Source organism: Pteropus medius, unplaced genomic scaffold (assembly GCF_902729225.1).
Source record: "Pteropus medius unplaced genomic scaffold, Ma_sr-lr_union100, whole genome shotgun sequence".
NCBI lineage: Eukaryota > Metazoa > Chordata > Mammalia > Chiroptera > Pteropodidae > Pteropus > Pteropus medius.
In genome coordinates, this window is record NW_024342474.1 from 9,523,180 (window position 1) to 9,535,865 (window position 12,686).

General features: G+C 33.6%; 1 protein-coding gene and 1 pseudogene across 1 annotated transcript in view; both read left to right on the forward strand.

Moving 5' to 3' along the window:
• The window catches only part of RAP1B (RAP1B, member of RAS oncogene family), a 40,213-nt gene that overhangs the window by 21,099 nt on the left and 6,428 nt on the right, over positions 1–12,686 (forward strand). The window contains exons 2-4 of the mRNA XM_039865957.1: positions 9,050–9,132; positions 10,556–10,624; positions 11,797–11,853. Of these exons, the coding sequence (XP_039721891.1) occupies positions 9,076–9,132; positions 10,556–10,624; positions 11,797–11,853 (183 nt within the window). The 5' untranslated portion in view covers positions 9,050–9,075. The remainder of the gene's footprint in view (positions 1–9,049; positions 9,133–10,555; positions 10,625–11,796; positions 11,854–12,686) is intronic.
• Positions 272–390, forward strand: LOC120605191 (uncharacterized; annotated as a pseudogene).

The following is a 12,686-nucleotide window of genomic DNA, read 5'->3' on the forward strand; positions in this document are numbered from 1 at the left end:
GCAATTTATTATTAATGGAATATTGTCTTAGATAAGTTTACTGAACTTAATGTAGAATATGATTGTTTCTGCTTTTCTCAACTTCCATTTCAAGTAATTATGAAGCAGCTACTGAAACCTGATTTGGAAGGAGCCGTAGGAGGTTTTGTTTTGTCTTTCCATGTCTTTGCTATGATTTTCTCTGAGACTGGAACTAAACAACTTCTTAAGTTCAGAAAAGGAACCAATGCAAGGAAAGCTAAGTCTGTACAGTAAATTAAGAAAGTTGTAGAACTACAGCCATGCCACCCTGCATGTGCCTGATCCCATCTCATCTCGGAAGCTAAGCAGGATTGGGCCTGGTTAGTACTTGGATGGGAGATCGCCTAGGAAGACCAGGTGCTGTAGGCGTTAAAAAAAGAAAGAAAGTAAGTTGTAGAAGGCAGCAGTAAAACAACCTTTTAAATGAATGAATAGAGTACCCAAGAATTTTGCAGGTAATACCAAAAGTGTAAGAGCTATCAGTTACTGTGATTGAAAGTTGGTTGTAGTCACACAAATTTTAGGGGCTTTATGTAAGTGACTAAAATTAGGAATCTTTAAATGTAAATGACATATAATACTTAAAATTACCGAAAAACTTTATTCAAAGATAAGTAGCAGAAGTATTTATGCATTTGAAAAATTAGCGTTGAAAATGTTTCCAGTTTTAACAGTAGTGGAATTTTTAGTGTTTTGATAGTTTTTTACAAATTTAATTGATTTTCTTCATCTGTAATCTTTAGATTGCTAGAGAAGCAGTGTGAATCATGCTTCATATTTATAATTGTGTAAGTGCCTGTTTGTCATAGAAGTTGTACTTTCTTGCTGATGAAGTATAATATAAGTGAGCAGTAGCACTATTGATAACACTCCTAAATTCATTTTGCATGTATGCTTTATTCTTGCTTGTTTAACCACTCAAAGAAAATGGGACTCTAGGAGGCTCTCATTAAGAGTTAGTGTAATTTGTGAGTTCATAGATTAAAGCTTGATTCAAGTAATGCTGTATTTGCATATTAACATATAGTCATTGTTAATTAGCGATTCTTAATTTTACAATAACTTCCAAACTGCATCCAGTTTTTACATATAAGTTCTGTTATTTACAAGGAATACCATAAAAGAGAGCATATGTAAACCAATGAAATCCCATCACCTGTACTAGAAATTAAAACTAGAATGTTTCACAGTTGACCGATAGCACTATAATTTTTGGCAAAATGTTTAACAAAGGTTATCCCCTATTGCTGACACATATTCATTTAACACTTTCCGATAGTATTGTCATAACTTCTTAAAGGTTGTTAAAATTTGAATATCAAGTTTTTATTTGATTATAAAATAATTTTAATTGGTCTTCCCATCTCTTTAAATGGCAGTTCATGGCATTAATATGTAATGGTCAGAACTCTGTTAATAATTTCTAATACCACACACTCTAATTTTATTTAATATCCTGGGGGGGTGTTAATCAGTGATTTCTGCTGATGTATAAGAAGATATTGCAAACCAGCAAGCTTCTCAATACAATTGTTTACTTGTGGCATGCCAGTTAATATACTTACTGCTTAAATCCTTTGCCACCCTATTCATCTTTTTCTAGGTAGACTTTTTGGCATGCAAATTAATATGACAAAGACATACTGCTTTGACATAAGACAGGACATATTTAAAATGTCAGTATTTACATTGTTTAGAATATTTTTTTCCATAAAGCACTTAAAATAATGTTTAATTTTATAATTTTCAGTAGTTATGTATCTCTTGGCCCTTTTTGGGAAAAAAGCGTACAGGTTATTAAGGTTTAAAATAGTATCAAATGAATTTTAATTGGTTCTTTTAAGCTTGCCTATTTTCTTTAAACATGTGCCGTCACCATCAGAACTATATTATTTATCTAAAACATAGCTTTTTTTCCTATCTCCATTAATATTTTATAATTATTCTTTCTGAGTTGAATGGCTAAACTGGTATTTTTCAGTTTCTAGTGGCCACTTTTTAAAAATGCCAATAATTATCAACATTCTTAAATTATGATAACATGAGAGTAATTACAAGACAACCTCATAACTCTTTTACCTTCAGTTTTTAATTTTCATTTATATATTTTACAAATTTACTATTTATTAATACTAAAACTGTCAGGAAAACCATAAGCAATAGAAATAAAATCCCACCACCTAACATATATATTTTTTTAAGTTCAAGAAAATTAAAATTCATTTTGTTTTACAATCTCAAGATTTTCTCACTGCTTCTAAAGTAGTAACACTGAGATTTTCCCTGGACTGTCAGAATTACAGCCTGTGTGACTTGTGGCACAATAAATCATTGACTTGTGTGATTAATAGTAAGAGTCAGAGAAAACACCAGCATTATAAGATTTTTGTGTGGTTATGTTTTTTTAAGACTTACAAGAAGATTATTTCCTATTCTTTCTGCCTAAACTATGTTTTTAAATGATTCAAAATACTAATATGTACTTAACTTTTTGCTTTTGTATTGATGTAGGAGGTTACTGTAAGGTACATTCCAGATATTAAAATGTGTTTAGCTGAATATAGTAGTAAGCCTTGGAGTCTACAGCTAAAGACTTATAGTTTAGTTAATTTTAACATATTCCAAACTGGTTGCAGTGAGTAACAGGACTGAAATAAGAATAGAAACCTGTGTATGGTTGGAAAATAGTTTTAACTTGTACATTGTATCTCTTCACTTACCTAGAAGAAACTTTCTAAATCAGACAAATGCTGGACAGCAGTCCCCCCCTACATTATATGTTTTATTGAGCCAGTAGGTAAAAGGGTAGAGCAATGACCCTCAACTGTGGGATCAGTTTTGTAACACTGTATTAAGTGGTAGCTCAGACCATTGCTGCTATTATTATTATTTTTTTAAAACTATCTTTTATACTTTGCACAAAACTTTGTTAATATGTGCAAGATACCAGGCCTCTTAAAGAAAATTACATGTCATTCCTTAATTAATTGAGCACATACTATATACCAGGCACTATTTCAGGTTTTAAGGATCTAGTGATGAATAAACAAACAAAAATGCTTGTTTCTGTGGAGTTTACATTATTGCATATCTGTCTCACAACCTTATCAAGTGTATTACTGTCTCTGTTTTCCCTATAAGGAAAGAGAAGCTCTGAAAGTTTTCATGACTGCTTGAGGTTATACAAAACCAGGATTTGAAACTTCGGTGCTGTGAAACAACTATGTTATGCTGTCAAAATTGTCCCTCTTTGGAGATCAGTGAAGGAGAACAATTATTCTCAATGCCTCAAACAGTAGTTATCACAAATCCCATTGAAATTCTAATATAATTCTCTCCATCTTAAAATTGTGCATGAAATTTTGGGAATTCACAAAATTTTGGGAATTTTGGGAATAAGCATTTGGGAATAATGCCCAATGCTTATTCATGAGCTTCAAGTTAAGAACACTTGTACAAGAAGGTCCGGCCCACAGCTCACAAATATACCAGTGCCATCACTTTTCTTCTCCACAACGCCACTCCCCACCCCCCGCCAACAAGCCAGTGATAGACATTACTTGTCAGAATTGTCTTTTCTGCTAAACCTGGGTGCAGCCACACAATCCTAAAAAGAGAACTAGTGTCCATTGCTAGTCAGAGTTGGCATTCACAATGAAATTCATTATTTAATCTCAGTCTAAGAATCTGTAAACAATTTTTCAAAGCTGGTGTGGTAGAAAGCACAGAAAGTCAATATGGGTTTACATCTTGGCTATCGTACTGTTAGACTTTTTTTAAGGAAAAAATACTCCATTGGTATTTATCAGGATTTAAATTAAAATATTGTCATTGTGTGGTCTACATAAGGAAATATTGGTAAAAAATTAAAGATAATGGCTATGCTTTGTTATATTTCCTTATCAGTGTTACTTGTTGGGAAGCTTATTGATGAGTTAGATGTGTTTAACATAGTTGTCACTATGTTTTTACATTTAAAAGTCTATTGATGACTCCTATCATATTTCTCTACTTCAAAATTTGAATCGTTTTCAATTTCCTATGGAGTTTGGGTTCTGTGGTAAAAATTCTTGGTTGAGTTACTAAAATTAAAACAAATTTTGATAAGCATTATCTATAATATCCACAAACTGGAAACAATCCATGTGTCTACCAGCTGGTGAATGGATAAAGTGTCACGTATCAATGCAGTGGGTATATTTTTTATCAATAATAAAAAATAGAAGGAACAAATTACTGATAGAAACAATAATATGAGTGAACGTGACTCATTCTAGCAACAATAAATGAAGCAACTGGGAAAAAGAGTCCCAGCCATCTCATTAAGATATGCAATTCCCATAAATGTTTACTTTTTATAATCAATATTTTTTAAATGGTAGTTTTTATGTTAATTCAGTCAGTTATGCCAGTGTTTTTGTTTTGAGATTTTAGTAACATTATACAGTTGTATAGTAAACATTACAACCAGTTTTAGGACACTTCCAGCACCCTAAAATATTTTTGTTGATTCTCTGGTCAGTCCACTCCCACCTCCAGTGGAGAAAGGGTAGGGAATTGTTGGGTACTCATGTTTCCTTGGAGTAGCATTACGGGACAGATACAGGATCTTTGTTCTTCCATTTCTTAGTAAATATGGAACTTTAGTTCTTCCTGCGGCTCTTCTCCTTGCACTATGTACAGGTGCCCTCATCCATAGGCTCCTATTTCTTAGAAAACAAGGAACTTTGGGTTTAGTTTTTCTTTCTAGCTCGTTTACTTTGTGAGCATCTCTGAAATGCTCTGCAATTGTGTATTTTCTGAGTTAACAACTTTCCATTTTAAGTTTTCTATTCAAGTCTGAGCCCATTTACAGGAAGAAGGGATATCACTGCCTTTATCTCAGCTATAGGATCTACCACAGAATATTTAAGTTTCCTAAAGTTAACTTTAATTTTGTTTTCTATCAAGTCATTTTTATTTTGTGTACAACTTTAAATCTTTACCAATCTACCCCTAAGAGAGACTTATAGTATATTTCCTAAATAGGTTCTTGTTCTCTAAGATCAATTTTTTTTAAGGTATTTGAATCTGGTCTTTTTTATCCTGCTACTTTTAACCATTTTCCTTTGTGAGGAAATTAAATAATTAGTAATTAAGTTGGAATTCTTCAACAAAGTTCTGTCAGTCTTCTTCAGATTAAGGAAAATTCTTAAACATAACTTCAACTAAATTCTAGACCAGTGTTTAAATTCAGTTTTTATAGCTCTACCTTCTACTTTAGCAATTAAAGCGTCTGCTTATTGTTTCGTGTAATTGTTTCTTTGCTGAGAGACCCTTAAAACAAATAGTTCATGTCAGACAGAGGTAAGGGGAAGGAGCAAAATAAAAGGAAGGATTTTGTAGGCAGTTTATATAGAATGATTCAAGGGTAGGTTTCCAAAGGTTTGAGCTAGAGAGAAATAGAGACTATATACTTTGAGGCCTTAGAGTACCAGTTATAGAAGTTAATTATTGAATGTTATTTTGTCCCATAATTTTTTTGTAGTTAAAGTTCCTCTTAAGGTATTAATTTTGATATTTCAAAGGTTAGCCATAAGTGCAGTTGTTAAGTCACCCTTGTTAAAGTCACAGTTTTTGTCATTTACCAATTTACGTGTAAGAGTCAGGATTATTTTGGAAGTTTATAAAAGTCACAGAAGTTCTTCCTAGAGAATGTTTTGGCTTTGACAAATACGAGATCACTAGAGTTAAGAAAAATGGTGTCATGGTAATTACCTGGGAAGAGAGGCACACTGGGAACTTTCTGGGTCATAGAAGTGTTTTAAATCTTAATGAGGTGTTTGTGCTTGCAAGGATGTGAGCATATGTCAAAACTCATTTAACCGTAATGGCTAAGATTGACTTGTTTTACTGGATGTAAATTATTCCTAAATAAAAATGATATAAGAGTGATTTAAAAAAGATTTTTTTTTTAACAGATGTGTCTTTACAAATAGATTCTCAGGTTCCCTGACCAAGTAGAGATTAGAAAGGAGCTACATAATCAACAATCCCACAGTTATTGACCTTATAATATGCTGCCATGAAGATTTTGTAAGTGACTCAGTGTGAAGTTTGACCACTCCCTTACCTTTTACTTGAATTGGTCCCTGGTTTTACTCATCTTCAACCTGTAGTACTTGGGGCTAGTCTGAATTGGACTGGAGGCTTATCCGGCCAGTGCCTCCATCCATTTCAAATGGAGCACTCACTTATTCAGTGAATGGAAACAAAACAGTCCAGGACAAAACAAAAAAACAGACGAAATTTTGCATGAATAGGTGAACAAAAGCAAAGCAAATAGCTGAAGAATTAAATTAATGGCAAAAATATTTACTAAATAACATACCTCCAGGCAAGAACCAAAAGGCCTAATTGCCTTATACAAAGATCTATTTGATGCAAATCCTAGGATAACAAAATAAATTTAGCAGTGTAAGCTCAATGAACCAATTGGAACTCCCATCATTATTACTGAGACTGACTCATCTGATAGCAAATTTAAAAAACAAACAAGTTGATCATAAGCAGCCCATTCAGTACACTTGTTTGCCAAAGGGCATCATTTAGAATGATGTCAAATGAGGTCTTGGGTCAACTATCAAAGAATGAGAGACACCATTCAGTATCTTAAACAAAAAACACAAAGCTAACCCTGATACACTGCTGGTGGGACTGCAAATTGGTACAGCCACTGTGGAAAACAGTATAGAGGTTCCTCAAAAAACTAAGAATTGATCTACCATATGATCCAGCAATCCCTCTACTGGGTATTTACCTCAAAGACTTGAAAACTCATACCCAAAAAGATATTTGCACACCAATGTTCATAGCAGCATTATTCATGGTGGCCAGGACCATGGAAGCAACCGAAGTGTCCTACAATAAATGATTGGCTAAAGAAGCTGTGGTACATATATACAAGGGAATATTACTCAGCCATAAGAAGAGATGAAATACTGCCATTTGCGACAACATGGGTGGATCTTGAGATAATCATGCTAAGTGAAATTAATTTAAAAAACACACACAGCTGAAGTTTTTGATTACTTAAGGAAAAGCTATCCCAGTCAGACACTGCCTCCTCTGAGCAAAGCAGACTACTGGTCGTACATGGTTTTGGGGAATTAAGAGTTCAAAAATAGACAAACTTTCAAACTCAGGAGTGATTTAATGTCTACTGTAGAAGCACTGTCACTCAAGCAAGACAATTGTCGATTGGTTGGCATAAGTTATAGATAAAGAAAAATGGCCGAGAAGTCATCAAAAAGTGACACAGCCCAGCTACTCTAAAGGATAAAAAAAACTGCAGGGAGATGAGTCTTACTTGTGTCGAAGTAGTTGGTTTGCTCTTTGGGATGTTTAGGAAATTCCTCTCTCCAAAGTTACCACATTCCCTGTGTTGGGTTCAGAAACACAAATTTGGAGGCATCTTTAATTAGAACCCTCAGGTTTTTAAAAAATATTTCTCAAATAGATCATTATAGATCTATGTGGTTGGGTAATGTCTGCGTGACACTGATAATAGAAATGAACTTTTTGTGGGTTTGGGGGGTCCCCATCAGGAACAGAAAAAAATATAGTAGATGGTCCATTTATTTAAAGGCAGAAGTGAAGAAAAACATTTTGAAAGGAAGCCCATGCCATTAGACATGGCATCCTACAGAGAAATAAAGGAATTGCATGGAGAAATGGGATATTTTTTCTAAGAGTATTGGCTGGAGGGAAAGAACATATAAGAGATTTAACACAAAGAAATATACCAAAGTGAATCCATTCTTGATTGACTGATTTTCAGAAGTAAGGGGCTGTCGATAATTGGCTAATTTATAGATATATTCACTGAAACAAATGGTTATTGGTTGATTAAATGTGTTTAAGCCATTTCTGCTAGTTACTTGATACTATGACTAAAGATTTGTCACTTCTTGATTAAGAAGGTTAAAAACCTGTTCTAGTGGCTACTTTGGTACCATGGCCACTGAACAGTTATTTTTTTCTAGGAACATAGGAGCTTTATATTCTCATATTATGCCCGACCCTGGAAACGTTTAAGATCTTCTTTCTCTGTCCTTAGTATACTGAAATTCTGTAATGATAAGCCTTGGTAGAGTTGCTCCTTTTTGACTTTATTTTGTATTGATTTCCAGTATTTCATAATAGTGAACACTTAGTGGACTTTATTCATATTCTTCAGTTCTGCCTCTGATTCCTGACCATTTTCAGATTCTTTGGACACACACCGCCCCCCCTCCCTCCCTCACTTCAGTTAATAGATATTTGGCCTGCTTTCTCTACTAACTTATTTACCATTTATGTATCTCAAGGGTTGGCACTTTTTTTTTCCCTGTAAATGCCACAGTAAATACTTTGGGTTTTGTAGACCAGATGGCCCCTACTATAACTTCCTTACTCTGCCATTACAGCAAGATAGGAGCCACAGACAATACACAAATGAATGGGCATGGCTATATTTAATAAAACTTTATGTACAAAAGCAGGTGGTGGACTGGATTTGTTTACAGACCCCTGCCCCATCCTATTCATCTTTCTAGACTATCAGCTCAAATGAAGGAAGGATTTTTTTTTTTCATTTGGTATATCCCTGTACTTAGTAAGCACTCAACTTACTCAAGGTTCCAGATGATTCAGGAAAGGGGGTTTAAACATGTCTGTCTCTGCCATCTTGTCATCTTGTCATCAGTAGACTACCCCTGCTGTTTTTCAGCCTCCTCCTCTTTTTTTTTTTTCTTAATAGAGCAAATATTTTATTCTAATTGAATTTAGGATATGGCTAGAAGTCATGTCTGGAATTCTGCAGTTTCTTTTTACCTCCCATGTGTTATGAAGAGCCCTACCAGTAGCATTCTTGTTTGTGGAATGCTCCATTTAATATGGTATAGTAATCATTTAAAATAAATCTACTTGCTTGCATGTCTTGTAAATAAGAAGCACATACATACAAAGATATTAAGAATTCTTTTTTTCTTTTTTTTTCTTTAATAAGGTACTAGCTTTTGACAAGTTTGCACCATGCGTGAATATAAGCTAGTCGTTCTTGGCTCAGGAGGCGTTGGAAAATCTGCTCTGGTAAGTCTGTCTGACTATAAGCTATACATACATACATACATACATACATACATACATCAGGAGGTTAGATCTGCTCTGGCAAAATCTGTCTGGCTATCTGATACATACAACATACATACATACACATACATACATACATACATAAGTCTGTCTGACTATATTAAACTATACATGATACATACATATATATACATAGTCTGTCTGACTATAAATTTATACATACATGCACACACATACATACATACATACATACATACATACATAAGTCTGTCTGACTATAAGCTATACATACATACATACATATATACATAAGTCTGTCTGACTATAAGCTATACATACATACATGCATGCATGCATGCATGCATACACACACACACATACACACACACACACACACAACCACACACCACACACCACACCCCAAGACATTTCTTTTTCTCTTGAGTTTTAGGTTTTGATTATTTGTCTTCATTTATTTGTTAAAGTGAAATATAGTAATTTTAGAAGCAGTATAATATTTTTCTTATAATTTTAGTCAACTTTTAGTTGTATCTTGGTAGATCATTGATAGATCATTGGTTCAAGGCCAACATGAGATATGCCAGAATACAGTTTGAACTAAGCACAAAGGGTAGGAACATATTAATGTGTGTCTGTCTTCATTTCAGAGCCCGAAAGGAATGAATTTTGGTCTTTCTCATTGAGAACTGGCTTATCATATATGTTTTTTATGCTAGAAAATATTAAATAAAACTTACTTTTAAATGCTTTTTCAAATATTACCTTTGACTCTCCAGTTCTTACATTATTTTAGCCATTTTTTCTGTATCAAGAAATAGTATAGCAAGAAAAAAAACATATCTCAGTGGTAGGTGAGGAAGGGAAGATAGGGAAAATAACTTGATGATTAATAGTTCAGAGTTTAACAAAGCCCCACAGTAAGATCAGCCATCTAATCTAACTTGGCCACTTAGAGTGACCACCTAGCACAGAACTTGACATCCTTGGATCAAACTGAGAAACATGTACAATAAGGCATGTGCTGCTTATTCAGTTGTAATTGTATCCAAAGTGATGAGAAGGTGTCTTGAGTGCATGGTGTGTGTACAAAAAATAATTAGCCACTTTCTAATTAAAATTCAAATTTATGCCCTTAAGACTGAAACTAGAGACATTTAAAAAATTTTAAATATATGATCTCTAAATTTAGAATTACCTAATAAAGAACATAGCAATTATTGATTTAAAAAAAAAAAACTTTCTAAGGTAATCTCACCAAATGCATACATTCAAATTCATAGTGGTGGTTGTGTTTTTTCATCTATGGCATAATGACCTATGAGAAATCAATAGTTTTAAAACATATAGATTTGGATTTGTTCTCTTCTTTACACATATAGTGGCATGTTATTTTTTTTTTCAGACTGTACAGTTTGTTCAAGGAATTTTTGTTGAAAAATATGATCCTACGATAGAAGATTCTTATAGAAAGGTATGCTATTTTAAAAAGGCTTTTGCTTTTGACTTTACTATAAATTCTTGTTTTATAATTATTGAATGTTGTTTACAAAGTAGGATGAAGAAACAGTTAATTTATAAAATTTGTGGGGAAAGTTCATACTTTATTATTGCCTGGCATTGTGTATTTGCCAATTTATGAGAATCTTAAATACCCTGACTCTCTCTGGCTCTCTCTCTCTCTGAGAATTTTAAGTTTATCCTGATCCCAACATTGTAATTTGACACACAAACTTGAGAGCTAGGCCATCTATGTCAAGTGGTAACTCCACGTTCCACACCCCCACCCCAAAGACTAAATACTCTCAGGCTCCTTTCTTTTTAACTTAAAGATATAAGTACAGAAGTCTCCCTAACCTTCCTGCTAATAATTCCTTGAACAAGTACCACTGCCCATAATGGAAAGTTTTATTTCTATGTCCACTAACACAACATGACAAACTTAATGTGCAGACCTTGTTAATGTGGTAGGAAGAGTTATCTTCCACCTTATGTAGCAGCCAGCCCAGCCCCTGCCGCTGTGCAGACACAGTGTTCCCACTTCTCTGTCTCTGTCCACTGTCTACCATAAAAACGGAAAACCCCTTCCTGCACCCCAGCTGTGAGGCAATATAACTTTTATTTCCACATCTAATTCTAAATAACTTTTTCCTAGGAAGTGTTAAGTGAAAAGGGGTAACAGAAATGTATAATTTATTTGATAGCTGTCTTCCATTTCCTTGCTACTAGAAATTTTATGTCAATACAGTGAAGCGGGGGATATGGTTATCTGTGGAAATGAAGGTATAAAGTATGGCAGAATTGAGATAGAATTACTTCTGATATTATCCGAACTATTACTAGTTTTAATATTATTTTGAGCTATTTTAAAATCATTTCCTTTCCAGAATTAAGTGCTGAGCAATTCATGTTGAGCTTGGATCTTATAGGTATCTGTGTGTTGAATCAGAACATGGTTTTTGCACTTAATACAATTTAGGAGATAGTGGACCTTGGTTATCTCGCTATTTTTTCACCTGTTAAAGTATTGTTTGAGATTAGAGTTGCTATAATTTTGTGTGTTTGAAATATCATAATTAGCTCTTGTGTATATTAACAGTTTTGTTTACCTTAAAAAATGAAGGTGTGTTTTAATTTTTCCCTCAGCAAGTTGAAGTAGATGCACAACAGTGTATGCTTGAAATTTTGGATACTGCAGGAACGGTATGTAAAACAAAGTACCAAAATATATGCACAACTTGTGCAATATTAACCTTGTAAATGCTAGTTCTCTATAGATAAATATTAGCTAAGCTTATTTAAAAATACTGCTTGCATTAAATCTTAAAGCTGTTTTTCTTATTCTTTTGAATTCTGCTTTTTGTGTATGTGCTTTATAATTACAATGGGTCAATTATCGAAGAAATAAGTACAAAAAATGTTTGGATGAAAATTCATAGTCTCACTAGTACTTCTAAAACAAAATATATTACCATATTTTAAATAATGTGGCAAATACTTGGGTTTGTTTGTCTACCTGTTTATTTACATAAATAACATGTTTATTCCTCAGTGAAACATTTCAAATGGTATCTTTCAAAGTATTTACGAACCAGCTATTTGTTGGTATCTGAAGGGAAGATTTATTCTGGATATATGGTATTCATTCAGATAATATTTGAGTACCAGATATGTGGCATGGGCTGTGTTTTTACTCTCAAAGGCTGACAGTCTAGTGAAGGAGGAAAAGTATGGGAAAATGGCAAGATAGGTGTGCATGCTGGTGGACCCCATAGAACTAGAGCACTGTGAGCTAGCTGTGAGTAACGGATATTCGATTTGGGTGCCCTCTCCATCATGGTATATTAAAAGGCTGCCCTTGAGTAGCTTTTGGAGACAAGATATTTCCATACCACTTGAGTGTATTTATTGCATATAAACCTGCTTTGGTATTCATTTTTAAATTAAAAACTTAATTTTTGAAATACCAACTTTTTAAATAGCATCTTGCCACAGACTGTAATTTTAAGAAATGTTACATAATACTGTAATATTCT